This window comes from Epinephelus fuscoguttatus, linkage group LG8 (genome assembly GCF_011397635.1).
Source record: "Epinephelus fuscoguttatus linkage group LG8, E.fuscoguttatus.final_Chr_v1".
Classification (NCBI taxonomy): Eukaryota; Metazoa; Chordata; class Actinopteri; order Perciformes; family Serranidae; genus Epinephelus; species Epinephelus fuscoguttatus.
Window position 1 is genome coordinate 40282119 of NC_064759.1, and position 26676 is coordinate 40308794.

At 39.3% G+C, this 26676-nt stretch overlaps 1 protein-coding gene across 3 annotated transcripts in view; it reads right to left on the bottom strand.

The window, feature by feature from the left end:
- The window catches only part of ascc3 (activating signal cointegrator 1 complex subunit 3), a 252888-nt gene that overhangs the window by 135396 nt on the left and 90816 nt on the right, over positions 1–26676 (bottom strand). For all 3 annotated transcript variants that reach the window (XM_049583116.1, XM_049583118.1, XM_049583117.1), the window contains exon 11: positions 4854–5018. In XM_049583116.1, the coding sequence (XP_049439073.1) occupies positions 4854–5018 (165 nt within the window). The remainder of the gene's footprint in view (positions 1–4853; positions 5019–26676) is intronic.

Below are 26676 nucleotides of genomic sequence, written 5' to 3' on the forward strand. Positions count from 1 at the left end.
TAGCAGCAGCAGAGAAAGGTGTAGGGATGGCTTAAGAGAGCAGTGGCAGGTGAGTTGATTAGCACAGCAGGTGCTTGTTGGCTAATCATAATCTCCCTCCTCTTCTCTTCTCCTCTCCTCCTCTCCGCCTCTCTTTTGTGGGGTCCCCCAGGGATCTATTCTGAGTCCCCTCTTTTACTGTATATACATGCTAGTCCTGGGGAAAATCACGACCTAGTATAGACTTCCATCGCTACGCAGATGATACACAACTGTATGTCCCGTTAAAGCCTGGCACAACCAATGTTTCTTGTTTTATTTCCTGCCTCACAGACAATAAGAACTGGACGCCAAAAAATGTCCTCCAATTGAATAGCTCCAAATCAGAAATAGTTATTATTACCGGCTCCAGTCCCAGCCCCACAGCCTGTAACCTATGCGTTATTTCTGACTCAGCACTGTCTTTTGATGCCTTGGTCGATAAAGTGGTGCAGTCCTGCTTTGCCCAACTACAACATTTAACTAAGACCAGGTCATTCCTTTCCTATGCAGATTTAGAAGCTAATGCTTTTGTCTCCTCCAAATTTAATTACTGCAATGCGCTTTATTCTGACATCAGAAGGAGAAACATCCAAGTTGTTGCCAGGCTTTCAACTCTTACTTTGAGAGGTGACTACATCACGCTGATCTTTGCTGCCCTTCAGTGGTTACCTGTAAGATTTTACTATGTGTTTTTAAAGCCTTGAATGGTTAGGCTCCCGTGTCTGTGATCTGCTAATTTCCTATGAGCCTGATTGCTGCTTGAGATCCTCCAGTGAGCCCCTTGGAATGGCTCCAAAATCTCAACTTGTCACCAAAGGTGATGGGGCCTTTGCTGTCCATGCCCCTCAGCAGTGGAACTCCCTGCCTTAGGGCCTGTGTCCACATAGCATTTTTCTCCAGCAGAAAAGTGGTGGCTTCATGGAACTAGAATTACCACCTCACTGTTGTATGCCTCTGTGAATCAGGCAGTTGCAGTTACAATTTAAATCCAGGTCTGTGGAAAAATAGACTTCAAAAACATCTTCCCCTTGGCGGCACAGAAGATCTATTCAATAAGTACAGTTTCAAGGTGGGCACTCAAGATTAGTGTCACCAGTTCAGTATCTGACCAAATGTTTCCCCTTCTGTTCCTGAGATATGACGCTGCATAAAGCCCAGAAAAGTGTTTTTATAGAACATTACGGTGTGAAAGTGAAGGTAGCATTTACCTTCTGGGTTATAAAATGTCATCACTTCATCATTATATCCTTTCAGACATTAGTGTGAAATTTTGTCATAATTAGTGTATAAATTCTTGAGTTAAAGCCAAAAACTAGTTTTGTAAGATCACAGCGACTTTGATCTTTGACCACCAAATTCTAATCAGTTTATGTTCAAGGCAAAGTGAACTTTTGTGCCAAATTTGCAATAATTCCCTCAAGGTGTTCTTAAGATATTACCTTCACAAGAAAGGGATAGACAAGGTCACAGTGATTTTGACCTTTGACCAAATTCTAATCAGTTCATTGCTGAATTCAAGTGGGCATTTGTGCTAAATATAAAGAAATTCCCTCATGGCATTCTTGAGATAAAACGTTTGTGAGAATGGGCCGGATGGATGGAGGAGTTTTTTTTCTATGACAAAATGTTGACATTAAAGTTAGCTAGGTAGCTAATGTCATGCTATGTTCACAGATGGCTGACTACACAGCTAACAAGCTTACCACGCATGCAGTGATAAAAGCACAACACTCACTAGCAACATCCAGTGTTTGCTGGCTGATCTGCTCCCAAATATAGGCTATTCTGTCTTTGGTGTGACAGTAGCCGAGCTAAAGGAGCAGCAGTGACGTCACCAGCACCTTTATGAAAAGCTTAAAGATTTTCAACCACAGACACTGGAGTGGCAGCACAAAAAAACGCCTGGGTGCAGTGCTTTTTCTCCAGGCAGCTGCATGCAGCTGCTTATGCTCTCTCCTGATTGGGTGCAATTGAAAAAAGACACAGTTCTTCAGGAAAAAAAATCTAGGTGGTAACAGGCCCTTAGGATCTCAGGCAGACAAACTCAGTAACCTTTTTCAAATCTCTTCTTAAAACTCAGTTTAATCATTTGACTTTTTCTTAACTTATGGTATTTACTGCAACTATTTATATTACTATATGCTGTTTAATATTTGGTACTTTATTATTATTATTATTATTATTATTATTATTATCATTGTTATTATTATTATTACTGTTTTTACTGTGAAGCACTTTGCAACTTTCTTTTGAGAGGTGCTATATAAATAAAGATATTATTTTTATTTGAATGTGATAGCATGCTGGACCTCGTTGGATTGCCACACAACAACAAAAGACGAACACGCCCACAGTTGGATTTCCTTTACTGTATGTCTGAGATTATTATTTGCAGAACGGTTTTAGACATTTTGGAGCAATGCGATATTGTGTGCCGGAGAAACTGGGCAACCAGAGGGCACACAGAAGGCTCATAGTAAAGAGTTGTGTATTTATGCTGAAAGTGTGTGTGAACAGCCAGAATAAAAAAAGTAGCACTGTCTGTGAGCGGACTGTCGTGTCTGTGTATGTGCTGGGAAAATTCAGACTGGCAGTGAGACCTGCTACATAGATGATTCTCAGTTTGCAAGTTCGCATTTACTCACTATTTGAGGTAAAGATATTCTCGGAAAGTTAAGTCATGATGAATCTCAAAATACTGTATGTGTATCGACTCTGTGTATTCGGATTTAACAGAGTTATGACTCAGAGAAGGAGCATGATTTTTAATTCCAATTGAAGAAATCCAGCACTGAGGGTTTTAAAGCCTCCATTACCTTCATAAGCTGTGCGTTACAGGTGATGCTGCTGCAGCAATGACCATGTTGGTGGGTGGGTGGGTTTTTAGAACAGCAGCATGCACCTGTCCTTTTCTCCTCACGCAGTGTCTAACTCACATCTCTCCCCCACCACCCTTTCTTCAGCTGTCCCATGGAAATGCTTCACAGTTTGGATACCTCAGAGTTGTTGTAGGGCTGCTTGTATTAACATTAAACACTGCAGTGTTTTAGACGGTTGGCTTGTTTTGCTGAATAAACAAAAGGTGAGGGATGGAAAAATATTGTCTTTTTCTTATCAGTGCAGACACCCAGGTATTGTATACACCAGTATCACAAAACTTAAAACAATGGCCAGCCCTGAGTCTAAATAGTCTGCAATCCACAGACACAACCCACCTCTGTAATAGAGAGCTGGGGGAAATCATGCTCCTCTACCCAAGACATTCAACTCCAGTGAGATTCCATAAAGTATGCTTATTCAGTTTCTTTAAACCAACATGTATAAAATTTACCAATTAACACATTGTGTCTTATATTTAGGTCTTTACATCGACATAAATGTAAACTTAACAAAACTTTAAACACTCATTATGGTCCTGTCGTGGTCCTGCTTGATGCTGACTTCTGCTGTTATTGTGATCATACTTCTACTATTATTGGACACATATGATTATTATTGTCACATACATATACTGTGATATACTGATATTTACTTATAACATATATGCCACCAAATACTATTATTATTATTATTATTATTATTACATTACTAAAATCAATGTAATCAATCAATCAATGAGCCATTTCCAACGTTGTTTCCATGAATTTGACAGTATATCCGACCAGCCTCACAACCAAAGACCACATGTAGCCACACCAGCTCAGGACCTCCACATCCAGCGTCTCACCTGCAAGATCATCTGAGATCAGCTGAACAGCTGATGTAACAATTGGTTTACACAACTGAAGAATTTCTGCGCAATCCGTGTGCATGTAAGGCTGGATAAATGTACTGCTAAATTCAAGGAAACAATATCGGAGACGTCTTATGGTAGTGAAATACACATTCATTTCATGGGCAACAGCTCTGGTGGACATTAATGCAGTCAACATACCAATGACACACTCCCTCAAGATTTGTGACGTCTGTGGCACTGTTGTGTGATCAACCTGCACATTTTAGAGTGACCTTTTACTGTGACCATGCCAAGGCACAGTAATGGTGCTGTTTAATCAGCATCTTGATATGCCGCACCTGTCAGGTGGATGGGTTATTTTGGAAAAGCAAAAGTGTACACTAACACAGATTTGAACAAATTTGTGGACAAAATTAGAGAGAAATATATTGATGGAGTGCATAGAAAAAGTCTGAGATCTTTAACTTAAAACTGTGAAAAATGGGAGCAAAGACAAAAGTGTTGCATTTAAATTTTTGTTGAGTGTATAAATGGAGATGAACAGATGACTGTAATGTTTTAATTACTGAGGACACAAAGATGCAAGTAGAATTGTGCCATACAGTAGGTAGAGAGGACCTAAGAGTGAAAACAGAGTCTGCCCTGCTCCTCCTTGACCCTCTTGTCAAGATCAACACAAGGTAGTGGTATATTGATACTTACTGAATACATAGGAATTCAAAATTTCATTCAAAAAGTTGAAGTTTATTGTATTTACAGCTCCGTCTCAACTCAGTCATTCATATTGCAATAATATTGTCGGATGGATTCAAATGTCCTTGCCAACGGGACAATAAAGAATTCAATTTCAATTTTTATATACTGCTTCCTCTTAGTGATGTACATTTTTTAAAATGTTATAACTATTGCAGTTAAAGCAAGTACACGACACCTGCCTACAGGTCTTTAGAGACAATTTAAAGACATTACTTAAAAAGATGTTTGCAGTCTAAAATGACAATTACACACTAATTTAAATAACTTAACAAGAGAACAGAGGGAGCTGAGGGGAGTAACATGTACAGACATTCAGGTGCAGAGAGGGAGTGGGACTCACCTGTCTAATGGTCCTGGCAACCAGGCTCTCCAGTACTGGTCCTCGGTCTTCATGCAGAAGGTGGACTTCATCCAAGATAAGGAGACGCACAATCTGGGAAAGAGCCACATCTCCAACACTCTTCCTGGTCACAACATCCCACTTCTCTGGAGTTGTCACCAACATCTGGAAACAAACATGACACCAATTCAATACAATTCATGATAAAAAAAAAAAGTGACTCAAAAAAAACAACAGAGAATAACAACAACAACAACAACAACAACAAAATAATTGGTTTCTCAATAAAAAGATAACAGGAAAGACTAGGGCTGGGATGCTATTGTTGTCTACCAATTCCATACTATCATATACTTTGGTGCCGACTCAGTACAGCGATTTTTAAGTATTGCAATGCTACAAGTACTGCAACTGAATATTACTGTTTTTGTTTACTTTTTACTAGACCACTGAAAAAAGTTGACTGATTTCTGATTTCAGCAGTTGCCTATTTCTCACCTCAAATGTTTTTAGAAACATATTTTAGCTGATTGTTTAACTGTGGTTTGAGGTCATTTATTACCAGCCAGCTGTCATTGAGTGAAACAGATGAGTTTGCATTATGTCACCTGCCAGCAGGAGCTGCGACGCAGCACTGTGCATCCTGGTAGCTGTAGGTTTTCTACCTCTTGAGCAAACGCAAATGCCACAGACATTAACTCTGTTTTCTCTGATCATTTAGCACCAATTTCAAAAGTGAAGTTGAATATTTCTATTACAGAGATGGTCCAGTTTAATAAAAGGACCGTCTTTCCAGTAGTGAAATACTTCTTTAATAATTGCTGAATGTCAAGAAGGTGGGTCTGATCTAATAAGAGCCTATCAGAGACAGACACCAGAAAAAAAAAAAACAGGAGAGAAGGGAAGAGGAGTAAGGAAACACCCACACAGGAAAGTTTGTGTTCTGTGGTGTAGTGTGAAAGATCATTTTAAGACCATGATGGACAATACATAATAATTGTCTTCCCTACAGTATCTTCTTTTAGTTTCTGTCTGCATGGATTTATTAACCTACATAAACTGAAATCAGTGCTGTGGTGTGAACCACTGGTGCTCAGATGAGTTGCAGTAGGGTGGAAAGTTAACACAAAGAGTAAGTTTGGTACGACTAAGAATTGAATTTAGGTTTAATTCAGACTGCTGACACCTTAAGGATGTTTACCAGTGCAAACAGTCGTCAAATGAGAAGTTTAGGTCTTTTGAATATGTTGCAATGCAACTTAGGATCCTCCATCCTAACCATTTACAGGCCCCCAAAATATAGTGCACACTTGTAGTGCACACACGTGGGCTATCTTTTGTTCCCACTAATAAAGTTAATGCTTTCAAACTGAAAGTTGACTCTTACAAATTTTTTAGACAGCTCCATTTGAAACATTTTTTTCACAATAGAGTGAATGAGACTGACGTGGGACTCCGTGACCCTTTGAGTAAGTTTAAGAAAAAATCTACCTTTATGCCCCCGGGTGTCCCCAATCCTACTCTGGTCACATTTAGTAAACTTGTGGAAAGAGACATTGAAGCTGCTGTTAAATCTAAAAATAGGGTCATGAAACATAACATCAGCATATTAGAGAGAAAGACCCTCAATGAACTACAGAACAATCCTAAAATTATGATAAAAGCAGCCGATAAGGGAGGGGCTGTAGTTGTACAAAATACTAAGGATTATACAACTGAGGCCTTTAGACAACTTGGTGATGCCTCTTTTTACAGACAGTTACCACATAACCCGATGGAGAGCTTTGTAGAAGAGAGGGATTCCATTCTGAATAGAGCCTTGGAGAACCAGTGGATCACTAAAAAACAATTTGAATTTTTGAAAGTTGAATATCCAATGACTCCTGTGTTCTACTTATTGCCAAAAATACACAAGCAATTGGTGAACCCTCCGGGCAGACCCATTGTTGCAAGTAAGAACTCATTGTCTGAGCCTTTAAGCCAATTTGTGGACTTTTTCATTAAAGACATTGTGAAGACTTTACCATCATATGTGGCGGATTCCACTGATGTCTTAAAATTACTGACTCACACTACTATGCCTGAAAACTCTTTTCTGGTTACTTTTGATGTTGAAGCCCTTTATACCAACATCCCACATGAAGGTGGCCTAGAAGCCTTTTACCTGGAACCTAGAAAAGATGCTCTCCCCGCCGAACTGCTGATGATATTGACAGAGTTTATTCTGAAGTCTAATTACTTCATATTTGATAAAAAATATTATTTGCAATCTCAAGGCACGAGTATGGGGTCACCTTTTGCCCCTAACTATGCAAATTTGTATATGGGACTGTGGGAAGAAAAGCATATATTTAATAACAACCCATTTTCTGGTAACATTTTGTTTTTAGATTTATTGATGATATTGTGATGGGATTTGTAGGCAGTGAAGATGACCTGAAGGCATTCAATGTTTACATTAATGGGACATATCCTAACTTGAAATTCACTATGGAATATAGTCAAAAGAGATTAATTTTTTAGATCTATTTATTTCTGTGAATGACAACAGGAGATTGGAGACATCTATCTATCGTAAAAACACTGATAGAAACACTATTTTACATGCTACTAGTTTCCATCCTGACCACCTCATTAAAAATATCCCATAAGGGCAGTTCATAAGGTTGAGAAGAATATGCAGTAATGAAGAGGATTACATCATTAAGACTAAAGAAATGGCTGAACGGTTCAAACAAAGGGGATATGACAAATCCCTTATTGACAGGGCTATTGAGAAGGCTAACGAGAGGGAGAGGGATAAATTATTATACCCTCCACCTTCTCAGCATGAAAATGTAAACAGAACCACCTTTGTGTCAGAATATTCTACAGTTTCGAGGCAAGTCAAACAAATTATCAATAGACATTGGAAAGTACTAGAATGTGACCCGAGCCTAAACCATCTATCTGCCTCCAGACCTCTATTTTGTTTCAAGAGAGGCAGAAATGTGAGAGACATTGTTGTCAGTTCCATGTATAGTGAACTAAAACAAACCAACTGGCTTTCTCAGCAAGTTTATGGAAATTATAGATGTGGAAAATGTGCACATTGTGCCAATACATTTGATACAAAAACATTTAATCATCCCCATTCCGGAAAGAAATATAATGCAAAAGAATTTATCAATTGTCTTTCCACTCATGTAATTTATGTGCTTATTTGCCCATGTGGCCTGATGTATGTTGGTCAAACAAAGCATAATCTGAAGTTGAGGATTGCTGAGCACAAAGCGGCAATCAGAAATAATAATTTTGATTACGCCATCGCAAGACATTATAAAGATAAAAATCATGGTTCTACAGCTTCCCTTAGATTCATTGGAATTGAAAGAGTGTTACCTAATCCGAGAGGGGGGAACATCATTAAGCAGCTCCTGAGAAGGGAAGCGTTTTGGATTAATGAACTGTCTACTGTTGAACCTTTTGGAATGAATGATTCACAGGATTTGAGTTGTTTTCTTTAACCTGTTTTTGTTTCTTTTTTGCCCCGTAGGATACATAAAAGAAAGCTTAGGAAAACTGTACTGTCCTATGTAAGGCAAGTCGAGCCTGCACTATCTGCGGAGTAGTGAGTAAAGGATAGAATTGCAGGATATATATTATCAATGTATATTATTCATGTCCTGTTATATGGTTCCTCTTTGTAGTAATTCTACCTCTTATCCTCGCTTTGTGTAATATTGTGTAAGTAGGCTTGGTTATTCATGCATTGAAATTCTTATGTTTTTAACTTATACCATGGTTGATGCATATTTTTTCAACTTCATGATGTATGTAATTGTATTGTTTTTGTATTTTTTGAGTCTTGCTTTGACAAAGAGAAAAAAAGAAAAAAAAATGGGTCATGTGACCAGCAAGCATTTAAACACACCTGAGAATGCTTAGGTCAGACCTGATGAGGTGAGCCTGATGACGCTAAACGCGAAACGCGTTGTTCCCTTCATTAAATTTCGATAGTAAAGTCTATGTCAGTGTGCGGAGGAATTTTTTTGCATATCTTATGACTTACGTTCCTGCTTCCTACCAGCACCTGACGATCTGTGGCTGTGCAAGGAGATTTCATTGATTATAGTGCACACTTTGTTGATGACTTTTCTAAACTATTGTCTGTATTGATTTTGACTGTGTTGTTATAGTGGGTGTTTTTAATATTCATATTGATAATCCCAAAGATGGCAGTGCGAAAGAACTTTTCTACATCCTGGACAACTTTGAACTTTCCCAGCATGTAACAGAGCCAACACACAATAAGGGACATATTTTAGATCTAATTATCTCCAAAGGGCTCAACATTTCTGAGGTTGTGGTGACTGATGTTGCCTTTTCTGATCATTACTGTGTTTTCTTTAAAATGGCCATCTCTGCTGACACCAGTAAAATTACAACAGAGGTAATCAGAAAACGCCATATCAACAAAAACACCTGTACACTATTCACCCAGGATTTTACACCCACACCAGCTGTGCCCTCAGTCTCTGTCAATGATCTGGTTCATAGTTTGAGCTCTAAAGCTATGAATATAATGGACAATATTGCCCTCATGAAGGTCAAAGTTGTCTCTGGTAAGAAAAAACCACCATGGAGGAAATCCACACGGATAAAAGCTCAAAAAAGAGAATGTAGAAAAGCAGAACGCAGGTGGTGAAAAACCAAACTCCAAGTTCATTATGACATCTATAAGGAAAGTCTACACATCTATAACTTGGAGCTAAAAAGGGCGTGGCAGTCCTTTTGCTCTGAGATTATCAACAAAAATAACAACAATGCACAGACTTTATTTACTGTTGTTGACAGACTGACAAACCCATCAGCGTCAGTCCCTCCTGAACTGCTATCCACCAAGGTATGCAATGACTTTGCTTCTTTTTTCACAGACAAGATTTTAAAGATAAGACAGACAGTCTGTAACTCCAACACAGTGGCTATTTCACCTGTGTCTCATAAGACTACTCCAGTTAATTTGGCACTTTTTCACCCATTAAATTATTATTTAATTATTATTTATTTTGATAATTATTATTATTATTATTATTATTTACCTTTGTTTTTAATGATCTCAAACACAATTTTAGTGTTCCTTTAATGTTTTATTTTAATGTATTTCTCTTGTAAAGCACATTGAATTGCCTTGTGTATGAATGGTGCTATATAAATAAAATTGCTTTGCCTTGCCTAATATCAGTTTAAACTGAGCTTAAGGATGCATTTTAGCACTGAATGAGAAATGTGTTTTTTGTCGCTCATCTCTCATACTGAAATAGGGTTCAGTGTGGAGAATTAAGGGGGATATATTGGCAGAAATGGAATATAACATAATGAGTACATTTTCTTTAGTGCATGATCACTTGGAAATAAGAATGACTGTTTTTCCTTACTTTAGAATAAGCTATCTATATCTACATAGGGAGCGGGTCCTCATCTACAGAGATTGGCAAGTTGCACAGCCATGTTCTTACAGTAGCCTAGAATGGACAAACCAAATACTGGCTCTAGATAGGGACAATCACATTCTAACGCTGGCCACTGTAGTTAGCAGCCCCGACACAATGACAGCACTGGAAAAACACTGATTTTTTTTTAACGTGAACCTGCTTTTGTTTTTATTGGTTTAAATCACTGGATAATTGAGCTTCCGGTAAAAACCTCCTGAACAATTAACATTGCAGGAATTCTAACCGGGAGTTTCAGCTAACTGCAATCCTCAATCCTCACTGCTAGATGCTACTAAATCCCCTTAAATCTTACACACTGTTCCATAGGCTGTAACAAATAATGGACGCAGTCACTATGACGTCACCCATTGATTTGTCGACTCCCTTTTTGAAGCCTCGTGTTTGACATTTTGGCTGTTGCTGTCTTGGATTTTTGGAGCCGAAATGACCATATTTAGACGAGAGGGTGGAGCTGGCTGCTAGCTTGCATTTACAGAAGTGGTTAACTGTGACAAAACTAATTTTAACTAGCGAAGACCACAACGTACTTACCAGAGGAACTACACATCCGACTCCTTAGATGGTCTTGCAGTACAACCAAATGCTGAACAATTCTTTTTAGGCAACCAAAACATTTCAGGTAACTTTTATTAACTGAAAACACACTTAAAGTCACAGCTGTGGCTATGCCCGCACCCTGTGAACCTAGGATTACGCCATAGTTACATTACCTAACTGCTGCTGTGGTAGCCACTTTCAACAGATGGCACCCACCTGTTAGGCATAACTTTGAGCTCTAAAACTGTAAATCCATTCATCCATCCATTTTCATCTGCTTATCCGAGGCCGGGTCACAGGGGCAGCAGGCCGAGCAATGTACCTGACCCCGATGCCAGTCCCTGCAGGTGGTGGGCCCACAGGGTAACAGCCCATCTTTCCCCATATGTACTGTGTCATCAAGGTCTGTTTGAACCACTCCGGCCCTCCCTTGGGACCACTTTGCCTTGGGAGACCCTACCAGAAGCTATTAGCCCCATACAACACAGCTCCCACAATCATGGGGACAAGCAAACCTCTCCACCATGTTAAGGTGGCGATTCTTGGAGGAGCTGTAAATCGAATTATATAAAAATTCACCCACTGTACAATTGTCATGAACAGGGAGATAAACTATAGAGACCAAAACTGTTTTTTGTACCAGGCTGTAAACATGATTATTTCTGATGTAAAGTTGGGCATTTTATATGGGGACCTATGGGGAGTGACTTGCTTGTGGAGCCAGCCTCAAGTGGCCATTTTAGAAACTGCATTTTTTAGCACTTTCACTTTGGCTTGTGTTTTCAATTTAAACAATTTATCTGCTGCTGTGCAGTTTATTAAATTAAAAGTGTTACACTTATTGACTTAGTGAGTGCTGTCAGGTTTTGTACTTTTCTTCAATTTAAACAACAAACAAACAACAACACTTTCAATGTACTTATGGGTATGTGAGTACTGGTAAAAGAAAGGCTTGAAAAAAAGTGACCCTGTACTTTAAACAAAATGAGGGACTGGAAATTAGCATATCTCAACTTCAAATTTTGATTACTTTTTAATATACTGTCTTTTGCAAGTCTCCTCACTTTATTGAAGTCCAATATGAAATTCCCTGAAAACCCCTTTAACAGTTGTCCAAAAATAGACTGGCACTAGTAACACTACTCTTTGTGTAATGTTGCCAGAAGTTTACATACACAGTCCTAGAATTCTTTCAACCAAAAATATTGGGATTATTTTTGGGATTATTGCTGAGATACATTTTCTCCACAATTTCCTGCTCACTTAACTGAATGACACACACTGTAAAGCCCAGAGTAACACAACTAAAATCCCTCCAGAATGCTGTTAGATTCATGGCTCATCAATGCCCAATTGCCCATAGCTCCACTCATTACAATGCAGATGGAGGCACCTAAATCATAACACCATAATAACAGGCGTATAACATTACTCACATCTTGTGAGTTCTGTTACATTAGTTCGACAGTGTTTACCAGATGTGTCAATGTCAGTCTAGGATCCACTACATCGACAACAATTGCCATATTTGATTCTGTGGTGATTTGTGTGGTACGATTAAAGTCAGCATTCTCTCTATTGTATAAGCTTTCATTTTGGCATCCTCTTAGTATGATTATATTCAACTTTATCAACAAATTTCAAGTGTATCAAATGTCAACATTTACCATCTTTGCTCGTTGCTTTGTGCCTATAATTCCAGTGCAATTTTATTCTCTCTTTTCAAGAAAAGCACTACAATACATTATTAATGGTGTGTAAACTGTTTGGCGACCTGTCCGTGGGTGTGCAAATTCCTATTAAACCCTTTCTGTAAAAGCAGTTCATTAAATCCTCTCTAGTTTGCATTTAAATCAATCTATCCAGCCATTAGAGGCTGGCGTGCTCACAGAAAAGGAAGCGCCTGCTCCTAATTGGAGCTACTGGTTAATCTAAATGGAGGCTCTGGCAAATGGAGCACAGGCCAAAGTGCTGTCTTAATTGCCTCACAAATACCCACAAGGAGGTGCCGAGAAAACATGCCATTGTTTGGCTGAATGAGGTTATTTAGCCAAGTTTATCAGTTGATCCCAGCAGCACTGAAATCAATCATCCAAATCCACTGATTCATAGTATTTCACAGAAGATGTTAATGCCTCATAAAGGTGACAATTTGATCAAAGAATGGGTTCATAAACTTGTAATGACAAACATATTAGCCTGTAAGAACTGTTCTTATACTTCATTCATTGCTAAACTAAAGAGCACCAGGCATAGTGGACACCTGGATATGTTTAAATTAGGGGTGTCAGTTTTAGTTGATTTTGCTTTCAACAGCCTGACACCCAATACCTGGTAGTTAAATGCTAAGCTTTTAAGAAAAAACACAAAAATATGTGAAATACAAAATGAGCTTCACTTTCAGAATGGCTGTCCACTGACTCTGAGTTTTATTGCCACATTTCAAAGTGCTGTCCATTTAGAGCTAGTGAAATTCTAATGTTTTGTGATGTAAATATCTTCTTCTATTTTATTTTCTGTTGGCTCTACCAACAGACTGCTAGCCACGTTAACACACAGAAACACGGTGCCCATTGCCCACCCTCCAGTCTCTACTGGTGAGCTATACCACTGTGCACCACCTGGGTTGGGTGGGAGCTAGCTAGCAGCAATGCTCAATTAGCGGTCCTCAACCCAATTGCATTGATGCAGAAGCATATTGGCCACCCTCCAGTCTCCCCCCAGGTTGCTGTGACGTGTCTGGGCTGCAAAGGGATAAAACTTACTGGGACTTCAGACCTGATTCATTGCTATGAATAAAATCAATACCAAGACCATGAACCTTCATTTTTATGTTAATTTGTGGCACCTTGTAAGGGGCATTACAAAAATAAACATACATCAGAAAACAAAAGTCCTCACTGTAGCTTTACAAAGTCTGGTGAGGTCTGAGCTCAGTGCGTAATTTATAAAAATTCAGGTAAAGTGGGTTTGAGGTTTCTTGTTGACTTGATAAATTGCAAATTTGGACAACCATAGACAGTATGGACCTCACATTACATGTCCTTAAAGGGATAGCGCACCCAAAAATGAAAATTTGGCCATTATCTACTCACCCATATGCCAATAGAGGCTCAGGTGAAGTTTTAGAGTCCTCACATCACTTGTGGAGATCCAAGGGGAGAGGGGGTAGCACCACAACTCCACCTAATGGAGGCTTTCGGTACCCCAGATTCAAACCTCCAAAAACACATAATTGAAACCACAAAATATCTCCATACTGCTCGTCCGTAGTGATCCAAGTGCCCTGAAGCCCCGACATAAAAAGTTGTTTGAAAAAACGTCATTTGAACTCATTTTTTAGCCTGCAGCTGTAACTGCCTCTGTGTACACCTTGCTCACGTGTGTGTGCTTGCGCAAGACCATGAAACATGGGCACCGCGTTCATGTGTGTTCACGTGCTTTCACTGGTCTTGTGTGCAAGCGCGCACACGTGAGCACTGTGCACAGAGAGGCAGTCAGAGCTACAGGCTACAATGAGGCTAAAAACAGAGTTTCAAATGACGTTTTTCCAAACAACTTTTTATTTCGGGGCTTCAGGACACTTGGAGACCTACAGACGAGCAGTATGGAGATATTTTGTGGTTTCAATGATGTGTTTCTGGATGTTTGAATCTGGAGCGCCGTAAGCCTCCATTAGGTGGAGTTTTGTCGCTACCTCCTCTCCCCCTGGATCTCTGCAAGTGTTGTGAGGACTCTAAAACTTCACCTGAACCTCCATCGGCATATGGGTTAGTAGATAATGGCTGAATTTTCATTTTTGGGTGCACTATCCCTTTAAAGTGTGCCAGTCTGCAAGTGCAAGTCACTTTGGAAATTTAAATTTAGCCTGACCAATGAAAAGTCACCCACAGACAAATTTAAAACGAAACACAACTTCCTCAATCTTACACTGTTAAAAAAAAAAAAACCCTTAACAGTCAATTTATTCATTCGATTTATACGTTTATATGAATAAATGGATAATAAAATGTGGCACTTTTTTTTTTTTACCTTTTTTCCATAGATTTAAACATATAACTGATGTATTTACTGACATTCACAGAATTCAAAATTATTTTTCCAAAGGCTCGATTCTTGTTCATAACATTGTGCTCTGGCTGGAACAGTGCAAAGATGATCTATTGTCAGTCTTCATAATATTTTGATGTGGCAAACATAGAAAACATTCCTTAAATCATGATATATTTTACATTACTGCCATTGCCTGGCAGGTATGTAGATGAATGTTTATTTTTTTCCCCTTGGCAATTCTTTGGCTGAGACATGTTCAACGTATGAGAGATGCCGGTGACATTTCCTGCAGCAATTGCGGGAAAGGTTGTCACAATATGATTAGTGAGATATGTTCTGAACATGGATTTTAAGGTGTGGCATTTATCAAGGCAGATTACTTAGAGATATGTATAAGCACATTTCATAAATTCCAACTTTGTCACATTTACCCAATTGATTGCAGTAAATGTTACTTTACAGCTCTCACATAGTAGTTATTGACATAATGACAATGCTCATAATAAAAAGCTGGCCTCATTTGTTAAGTATTTGTAGAAAGCCCAGCAGATGTGAAAACGTTTTTTTTCTCACAAATTTTGCATACGTGTTGGTAATTCAATCAATCAATCAATCAATCAATTTTATTTATAAAGCCCAATATCACAAATCACAATTTGCCTCACAGGGCTTTACAGCATACGACATCCCTCTGTCCTTAAGACCCTCACAGCGGATAAGGAAAAACTCCCCAAAAAAAACCCCTTTAACGGGGGGAAAAAAACGGTAGAAACCTCAGGAAGAGCAACTGAGGAGGGATCCCTCTTCCAGGACGGACAGACGTGCAATAGATGTCGTACAGAACAGATCAGCATGATAAATTAACAGTAATCCATATGATTTAGTCTTAAATGTGGAGACGGTGTCTGCCTCCCGGACCGTAACAGGAAGATGATTCCACAGGAGAGGAGCCTGATAGCTAAAGGCTCTGGCTCCTGATCTACTTTTGGAGACTTTAGGGACCACGAGTAACCCTGCGTTCTCAGAGAGCAGTGTTCTGGTGGGATAATATGGCACTATGAGCTCTCTAAGATATGACGGAGCTTGACCATTTAGAGCTTTATAAGTTAACAGTAGGATTTTAAATTCAATTCTGGATTTTACAGGGAGCCAGTGCAGAGAAGCTAAAACAGGAGAAATATGATCTCGTTTCTTAGTTCCTGTTAGTACACGTGCTGCTGCATTCTGAATTAGCTGGAGAGTTTTTAAGGACTTACTAGAGCTACCTGATAATAGAGAGTTACAGTAATCCAGCCTTGAGCTAACAAAAGCGTGGACCAATTTTTCTGCATCATTAGGATAGGCCTAATTTTCGCAATATTACGCAGATGAAAAAATGCAGTCCGTGAGGTTTGCTTTAAATGAGAATTAAAAGACAAATCTTGATCAAATGTTACTCCGAGGTTTCTTACGGTAGTGGCAGGGGCCAGAGCAATGCCATCTAGAGAAACTATGTCATCAGATAAAGAGTCTCTGAGTTGTTTGGGGCCAAGAACAATAACTATTCATGCTCTCAAAATAGCAACCGGTGTGTACAAATTACTAAATCTGTGCTCTAAACCTGTGCACAAGAATGAGTCATCTGTGCTCACTGACTACTGAGCTTGCATGCATTAAGTAGCAATTTGTGCCATCAAATCACGTCATTGGTATCTTACTGTAACAGCAGGGATTGAGGTTACAAGTTGTTGTGTCTACCTCAGGCAGTTAGTGAGGAGCATCCAGAGAGTTAGTGGCAGGCTTGCAGTTTTATTTTGGTATTGAGGCTCATTTCCAAATTCATTCATTTTAATGTGTTAGGGCTGTCACATTCATACACTTATCATTGTCACCGCATCACTATTTTTTCATAGTTGTGATACTACACAATGCTGCTGATATTTGTTTCTACAATACTAGCTAATTTTAGCTGCTATCAGTCACGTGCACACACTGCCATTCAAAAGTTTGGAATGTCCTGCCACAAAAGCTTGACTGGGTCAGATGGCTGGAAGGACTTCTTTAAAATTTTAAATGGTCTTTGGTGCTTTTAGGTAGTAGAAAGTCCTCTTTAGACATTTTGTGTTGAGGGTTTGTTTTGTGCATGGAGAAGAAAATGCTGTACAATGGTTCAACCAGTCCGAAAACTGAATGGGCAGAAAGAGACATAGATCCCTCTGAGCAAATAAGCAGATATTGGTAAAAGAAATGAAAGCTTAGAATCAAAATGCGTGCAGATTTTAATAAGAACAGTTTCCTGTTTCAGTGTCAAGTGCACAATAATGCCTCCAACAAGCTGAAATTAACAGGCAACACTTTTACAAAGTTATTCTTCAAACTCCACAACAGAAACAGAGAGCTGGTCTCAGGTTAACACTGTTGGAACTGGATCAAGAAACATCATACGAACATACTGCCACAGTTCAAATCTATTCAATCTAACCACTGAGCAGACTGCAGAAGGCCTCAAGAAAAATGGCTTCCCAAAATATTTAGAGCAAAATGGCACCACTGCAGCTCAATAATGTTGGAGGGTCACTGACGCTTCTCTGGATTCAAAAACAAGTTCAAAATCCAAGTTCCAAAAGTAATCTCCCATCATACAACACTGGGGACATCAACTAAATGGAAGTTTTAATCATTTAATTCTTCTTTTGGGGTCAAAGCTATTTCAAACATAAAGAAAACATTTGGTGTGTGAATTATACTGTTTTTATCTCTTAAAACAGACATCATGAGAAGGAAAACATCACTACAGCAACTGACTCCAAACTTTTGAATGGCGATAAAGATAGTTACCCCATATAGCCCAATTCTACGAAAGGTCAGAAGAAGACTTGGCTTTCGGATTTCAAAAGGTTGTTTTTTTTTTTTTTTTCTGTAATTTACAGAAAAATTCTGAAAGGACAGTGTAGAAGCCAAAAGCAAGGTGCCCAGTTTATAACTTGTTAGCTAGCTGTTACCATGTGGGATGTAGCTTGATTAAGCATGGTAATTAGAAGTTAAATCTTTTTCCTCTAATTCTTTATTGTAAAACATTCATTTAATTTTTTTTATATACTTTATTAAGTTACCCCTCAGAAAAGTTACATCCATGACCCTTCAAGTGGACAAAAATGTCCATTTTCTAGAAAGTGTCCAACAAAAGGTCACAGGGGGGTGATTTTTGTCAAGAGGGGTAATTTTGGGTTAAATTTGAAAATCCCAACTCTCAGCATGAAAATCCATTATTTGAACCTGTAATGCATTTTTATCCTATCCATGACCGTTCAAGTGGACAAAAATGTCCACCTGTCATTTAGCCATTTGTATTGTTGCTGGGATAAAAATGCATTACAGGGTCAAATAGAGAATGACACCCCCATGCAAAAAATCACCCCCCTGTGACCTTTCATTGTCTGTGAGGGAATTTTTTAATTTTGGAAATGGACAAAAATGTCCAGGGGTAACACAAAGGTTAATCCCCCTGAGGGGAAATTCAATTTTTTCACTCCGTTGTCATTAACACACAGGTCCGAAATACACACATATGCACAAACAGGACCTATACATGCACAAAGTGGAGAGATGTCAGAGTGATCTGCACGCATTTTGACTGAAGGGGCTGCCTTGGTCAGGCGCCCTGAGCAGTTGGGGAGTTCAGTGCCTTGCTTAAGGGCACCACAGCAGTGCCCAGGAGGTGAACTGGCACCTCTCCAGCCACCAGTCCACGCTCCGCATTTGGTACGGACGGACTGGAGCCTATCTCAGCTGACATTGGGCGAGAGGCAGGGTACACCCTGGAGAGACTGCCAGACTATGACAGGGCTGACACATAGAGACAAACAACCATTCATTTTCACATTCACACCTACGGCCAATTTAGAGTCACCAATTAAGCTGCATGTCTTTGGTCTGTGGGAGGAAGTACCCCGAGGAAACCCACGCTGACATGGGGAGAACATGCAAACTCTGCACAGAGGGGCTTCCCCACTCCAGGGTTCGTATCCCCACTCTGGGTTCGAACCAGTAACTCTCTTGCTACAATGCTAACCACTGCACCACCATATAGCCCACTGAAACTTTCCTTGTTGTTCCCTTTAAACCCTGAGTTTGCACACAGCCTACATTGTTGGCCTGAATTTTCAAAGTACATTTCCCCATTAGTTAACTTGTGAGCTAGCTAATTCACCACATTGCACATTTCACATTATATGTATTTGACAAATAAATGGAAATTAATAAATGGAAATCAAATATGTCTGCTAATGGCAGGGTAAAAGGTTAGTTTCTATCTTGATCATATAACCTCTAAATGTATCCAAATTATTTCCATTAATTACTGTTAATTCCCCTTAAAGTTTCAATGCTAAATATTCCCAATATTTAGCAACCCTACTTGGATCCACGCAATTTTAATTTGACTTTTGAAAGATACAATTGGACATACTTACTCCTTTACACAAAATTATGTAATAACATTTTGTTATTTGTGTGCACGATTATTAGCTTGAGAGCAGAAATTAGGTAATTAAGAAGCAGAAACTAGTAACTTGAGAGGATAATTTTCATTTCTTTCCTTATCAAACCTACTGAACATATCCATGGATGGCAAAATTCCCCTTCAGGTTTACACTTGTTATGTTAATTTAATGAGTGTAGTGGGAGTGATGAGCTTTTTGCTCACTGGTAGGGTCAGCATGGATGCGTGCACCCTCACACAATACACGTCATGACAGACTGAGCTAACTTTTAGCACTGAACTACTAATTATTCATGTTGCTGTGTGTCTGTCTCATAAGTGGTCAACTATTCTGGACCTTTACAGTAATATCCATTGCTCTATACAGCCTGACATTTCACTAATGACTTGTAATACCTGTTTCGGAATTGCCTCTAACAGATTTTCCCTTTACACTTTGTTTTGCTCTTTAGATTTCTTTCTTTTAAACCCAATTTTATGAGGGCAAAATTGGCTGAAACACATCAGCAGCTATTTCAATTTCTCTGCATGTGACTTGACTTTAGCAAGAAATATGACACACACACACACACACACACACACACACACACACACACACACACACTCCTCCGATTCTCTTTACAAGAAACTGTCTGGCTGTGAGGTAGCTCCTTCTTGGATGTCATTAACTGATATTTCCTCTCTGGACAGAGAAGGAAGAGGGCCTGGAAGTCCCAGGATGCCACCCACCCGCACACTGGCATCCACATGGCAGCATCCCTCCAAACCCTTTCTGTTTCCATGGTAACTATCGCAGCCATGGAGAGAGGAGGATGTGGGAGGAAGAGGTAGGTGGGAGGAAGATGGAGTGGGGACGTTAGAGAAAGACATTTACTAGATTGCGATTTGTGAACAACTAACGGCTTGTCAAGGCAAAACTGTAATGAAAACCTTCTCAATGTGCCATTGTCATGTACAATTGTGTGTGTGGGTGTCCTTATGCTCAGTGCTCCTGAGAATACAATTAACAATTACCTAAATACGAGAAAACATGCAATTACAATGATAACTGCTCTTTTCTTCTTTTCAGATGAGGATGTTTCGAGGAGTGGGAAAAATCGAATAATACATTTTAAAACCAAGAATATTCAGTCATGGTAGAAAATTAGAATAGCCTGTTCAAATAAACTGATGGCACATTAACCCATTTATTATGATTCTTAGCTCTATTAATAAACAGACCAGCCTCCTGTTCCTGCTGAGTTTCAATTCAAACACATTTTTTAATATGAAACATTCTCTCCGAGAAGTATTGATCTGGTCATTCAATAATCAACAGATTTTTAGAATTTGTAAGAGCTTGCATTTGTTTATCTTTTTTTCAATTCCCCACAATTTTTCTGCAAAAAAGGATTCAATGAATAATGCGTATGAATTTTACCGATCACTGCAGCTTTCTACTACCCTGGTTCCAGGTCACTGAATCACTGCCTATATCTCTGATTTGTTTTTTTAAGTAATTCAAAGGGGGTCTGGTGTTAAGCTCATTGTTTCCCTGTTTACAAAAACAACAATCAGAGCTTTGAAGAATGGACATTACCTTCTTGTGCCAGAGCAAAGGAAAAATTGCCTCAAAAATGGGGACAGGTGTGAATGAGACCAACACAGCTGTTCATGCTGTTGTACATCGACTTCCAGAAATAACAACTCCTCCAGCATGTTCTCATAGAAATGCCTGAGATGGATATAAACTCTTAACAACGCACTACATTGTGTTGGGCACAAAATGTGTTAAAATTACTTGCAGGCAACATGAAAACAATGTCAATGCAAAGTCAATGAGGATCTTTTTTCTTAATAGACACACGTAGGGGGCGGGTGGACGGTCAAACATACATTGTCTTTTACTCAGGAGACCACTGTTCTTGTCCCATGTGAAATCAAAAGTCAACACACTAACGTGACTTACAGACTTCATGTACCTACGCAAATTAAGCAAGTTTAGATCACTTACACCTTATAAGTGGCTATTCAAACCGAAACCATAATCTGCCCCTAAAGTTAACAAATATTTTTTCTCTAAACCTAAACAAGAGTTTTCCTTTGCCTAAACCTCACTGAACTGCACCTGTTTTACAATGTTAACCATGTTAACAATAGCCCCTTTTCCACCACAGGAACTTTAATCATTTACCCAGGATTTTTGAAAAACCTCAGCGCGTTTCCACCGAAATTACCCGGGGAGAAAACTTTCCCTCAACCCCAAACTTTCCCTGAAAAAAGTACCTAGTAGGGGGGTAGGACTTTTCAGATTCCCCTGAATTCTTGAGGGGCAGGGCTGTTTGCTGAAGAACGCTGATTGGTGGAACGCACACTTGCAGCGTTCGGCACTTTCATGCCAGTGTGGCTGCAAATTTTATCTCATTTCTACAATCTTCACTTCGTTTGTGTTTTGATAAAGGATGGGTCCTGAAACCCTATACTAAATTAGCCCTGGGGCTAAATTATCAAAGACCATAGTACTGATAAGAGTTAACGGTATCTGTTCCTTTATCAGTATTTTTACACATTTTGGTTTAATTCATTATCATCCTGCAGCCTCTCCTCTGCGCTCTAGACAGCGACATCCATTATGCTCCATCTCTCATCCAGCGACACTAACGTTATGTCTTACACAAGAACAACACGCTAGTTCGGCTGATAGAGAATTGAAAATAATAAGCTCAAATGACAGCTGTCTGTATGTAGACTAACTTTAAACTTTAGTTTAACACTTATCTTAAAATACTTTTAAACTTAGCTGCTACCTGAGACAAACAGCCCCTCTCTCTCTACCAGCACTAATGTTACCATGTTCCCAGCCAATAAACTGGCGGAGCTACATATAGGGCACACGCCAAATCATCTACGTCATCAGCCTGATTTGGATACATTTTCTGTAAATTTGGGGTGAGGTGGAAACGCAAACCACACAGATTACCAGGAATTCTTTTACCCAGGTAAATAAATTCCTGGAAATAAAAGTTCCTGGATGTGTTGGTGGATAAGGGGCTAATGTGTTAAAAACTGCAACTGTTTGTAATAGACTTTGAATTGGAACTTTTAATCGTGTTGCTGGCAAGTAATTTTAACACATTTTGTGCCCACCAAAACATAGTGTGTTGTGAAGAGGTGAGATCCATTTCACATATTTCTGTGAAACAATGTTGACTCAATCAACATGTTTCTTCAATCAATATGAAAATTTGTCCCCACAAGTCACTTTCTCCAAACAACCACTACCACTACAGGGATCTCAAGGGCAAAGGTCTCTCGGGTCTACACACAGGAGTGTGTGTTGAATAACCACCTTAAGGGTGAACCCCTTTAAATTGATACTATTAAGATTACCAAAACTGAAACACCTTAAACCAGTGGTTTCCAACTGGCGGGTAGTGGCCCAAAAGTGGGTCACAGGTCCATTCTGAATGGACCACAAGTGACTTGCGAATGTGTCAAGTTTTTTTTTTTTTCTTACAAAGAAGAAGAAGAAAAAAAAAACACTTTATTTTGAAGTACAGTGAATTTCTCGGATACAGCTTTTGTTTTGAAGTGCCGTTTCCTGACGTAGAGTGGGTGACGAACTGACAGCTACTAGAAAGAGACATGACAGAACGCAAGTATGACGTTCAATATATTAAACTGTTTGGACCTTGAGTTAATGAGCGTCTACTTCTAAAAACAAATGCACGTTATTCTTTTTGCCTGAATTAAAGGTGGGTCCTCTTCAGTGACAGACACCTGGGCACTCACTAACATGTTCCAATGTGTGTTGTCCAAATGCTAGGAGTCTTGCTTAGCCTCTGTAGACCTCACTTGGAATGGTCTGTCCTCCCCAGGAAGTATCCTTGACTTTGAGAAGCACTAATAAAATTAGTCTGTAGACAATTCCAAATAATTTTGAGCTAAACTTATGCTCTTATGTCTATTTTATAAGTGTTGGTGGTGCTTTTGTGATTGGCACCAGATGGTGTTTGCATGTGGTTTCCAGACATTTTTGGGGGTGGGTAAATCAAATCACTCACTGTAAACTCTCCTCTCATGCAACTTCTTCTAGATGGCCAGGTTGAGGTTTTCAAATGCATGTCAATTAACATCAAGGAAAAAATGCAGAAGATGGGTGCCAACTTAACTAGCATCCTGCTAGCACAGGTAATGCATAAAAAACAGGCTTGGCTAAAATTTGGACAGCTCCATTCAATCCAGTGACTCTTTTTCCATATGCCGATCTTGTGGAGCAGCAGACTTTGGCGAGAGAAGGGAAGGAGGTGTGTGTTTATGTTGAAAAAGGACAAGTGTGACATTGGTAATATGAGGTGATGTCCAGTTCCTGCTCGCCTTGCCATAAGTGGGAAAAACACTCTGGATCACTGCTGTGCGCCGTTACAAGGTGGCTGCTGACCTGAGTCACTGCCCATGTTTGGGAGGCCATCTTGTTGAGGCCAAGGTACATAAACAGACCACGACACATGCCCCCAGTAACACAAGAGGTAGAACCAATAAGAGTCTGGAGCACATTCCAGGACGTCACAGATGACATCACTGAATTCGCTGAGTCTGTGGTAGTTTTAATACGTAATGCAACAGATGCAACTGAACCCAAAACTACAGTTAAATCAGCTCAACCACAAACCATAAATTATGGGAACCATCCAGAATGCCATAAACATACACAATGCAGTCAGCCCTGAAACATGGACAATATAGAGCAGCAGCCCATAATGTAAGAAGAGGCAAAAAAGGACTAAAGTGCAATGCACAACCTAAAGGAGCTAAAAGAATTGTGTTTCACTGAACCTTGTATGATTTTCTATGACAAATAAATAATTGATTGATTTGCTGTAAAAACTTGAGTAAGAAAGTCTTAGGTACTTCCTTTTCGATGGATTTCTCTGTTTTCAGGACCTAATATGGTGCCATCCATATCGATCATTATCCACACCCCATGCCTCTCTGCCAGTTCACAAATTTAATTGGTCTAAAACATTCTCATATATCAATCAATCAATCAATCAATTTTATTTATAAAGCCCAATATCACAAATCACAATTTGCCTCACAGGGCTTTACAGCATACGACATCCCTCTGTCCTTAAGACCCTCACAGCGGATAAGGAAAAACTCCCCAAAAAAACCCCTTTAACGGGGGGAAAAAAACGGTAGAACTAAACTTAATCATGAGCGCATTTGTGTGAATTATTCCACTGGCTGCTTTTCGTCAATGTGTTATTGCAGCTGCTTATTTTATTTTTCCTTTTGCACTACAGTGTTGCATAATGACCCTGATGAAGGCTGCAGGACAAAAAGTGTCCATCTAACAATAAATATGCTCTTAACACTATGAGTAATTGTGGAGTTTTGACGCTTTAAGACTGCCTTTCCTTCTTCATACACTTTGCAAGCGGTTGAAGTCGTGCCAGAACCCCCCACTCTACCATGTACATCAAAAGGGCATGATGAAAGAAGCAGTGAGGACTTTGAGGAGAGACAGAAGACAACCAAGGTTACAGTGCGTGGCATCACTCCGGCCTGTTAGATGTGGACAGCCCCCTTTCACTCAACCACTTTGTGTAAATGTACTGACACTAACACAGTCAAATGGAGGGATGAGAGAGAGAGTAAAGGAAGAAGGTTAAGTGAAAGAGAGATAGCAGAGTGCTGCAGAGCTGCAGTGAATCTGACTAATCATTCTCTTTGTGAAATCTTTTCACATGACCTGATAGAAATGCAACTTTAATACACCTTCAGATTAGCTGGAATTGGCCTCATTTCATAGTAATAAACGCCACCTCCCGCCGCCACCTACCCCCCCCTACACACACCAAACCCAAACCTTTCCTTTTCTCTATTCATAAGTCCCACAAGGCTTATAAACTTTAACTCTAAGCTGTGCAATCTCTCAAATTCGACTCTTTTGGATTTAACAGATATGCATGTTTTCCGAACCTTCTCAGTCTTTCAGGCTGGATCTACCAATCTGTGCCTCCCTCCGAGCTGGAAGAGTCAGGTTCTCTCACTGAATATATGTGCTCAACCTGCAGCTTTCATCCTCCTTCCTTTGGCCTCATTGTGATGAATACATCCTCTTCCTACGATGGTAAAGGAAACTCGGACATGCAGGGGTTGAATTCACATGTTCCATCAGTAAAATCCAAAAATATAAAAAAAAAAAAAAAAAAAAAAAATGCACATAATTATTTAAACAGTCCACTTACTTGGCACTTAACAGAAATAAAGCATCTCACTGACTGACAAATTTAGCTCAACAACTGACTAAAATCATTCTCATCCCTGACTTCTTAACAAAAAGGGTATAAAGAGTGGTAGGAAATTCCTATTTAGAAGACTGACAAGAGAGTGTTTTTAAACTGTAATGGTCCACTTAATGGAATAACTTAGGTAGGGTAAATGCCTGTGTATAATATACAATTTATGTAATAGTTAATTTTTTTTTTTTTATCAGTTTATCCCCCATATAAAGACAGTAATGTGTGCACTGACTAAGTTGGCTGGACCACCATGCTATATGAGGTGATTGCTTGGTAAGGCTGGTTTTATTCTATATTTTTGTTCTTGACAAATCCCACTAATAGACCAAAACCCAGCAACATGTTCCGTACCTTAGTTCTTTCTGACTTCTTTACCGCATCTGTGGCAGGGCCCATTTAAACACTTCATAAATATATAGATGCATTTGTAAAAACATTAAGAATTTTCCCCAAACAACCCAAACACCAGAAAACATGTTTGCATTGTACAATCCTGCAAACCACAGATACCTTACATTTGCACGTCATTATATATCAGATGTGCTGAACCTTAACATTTTCACAATGCTGTGGTGAACGTGTGGTTAGGTTTAGGCACAAAAACCACTTGGTAATGGTTCAGAAAATGTTTTGTCTTCATCTCATTTGATCGTATTTATTTCAGCTGACACAATCCATTAAAGTATGCTGTGATCAGCCCGGATACAAATCCTTAAGATTGACTCAGGACATCTCTACTTCTCTGTTTAGATTCAATTCAAAGCAGCACTTTGTCTGCTCTTCACATGAAAGGACTGACATTAAAAAGCTGCTGAATATTGTCTAAAATTGCAGTCCATACTGCTCTCAGAGTTTCATCAAAGTCTCATGTACCTGAGCCAAAAATGTAAATTTCAAGAGAACTGTTAGGAGCTTCCATACAGGAGCCATCAAGTCAAGTGATAACATTAGAAGATGCTTTAAATCAGCAT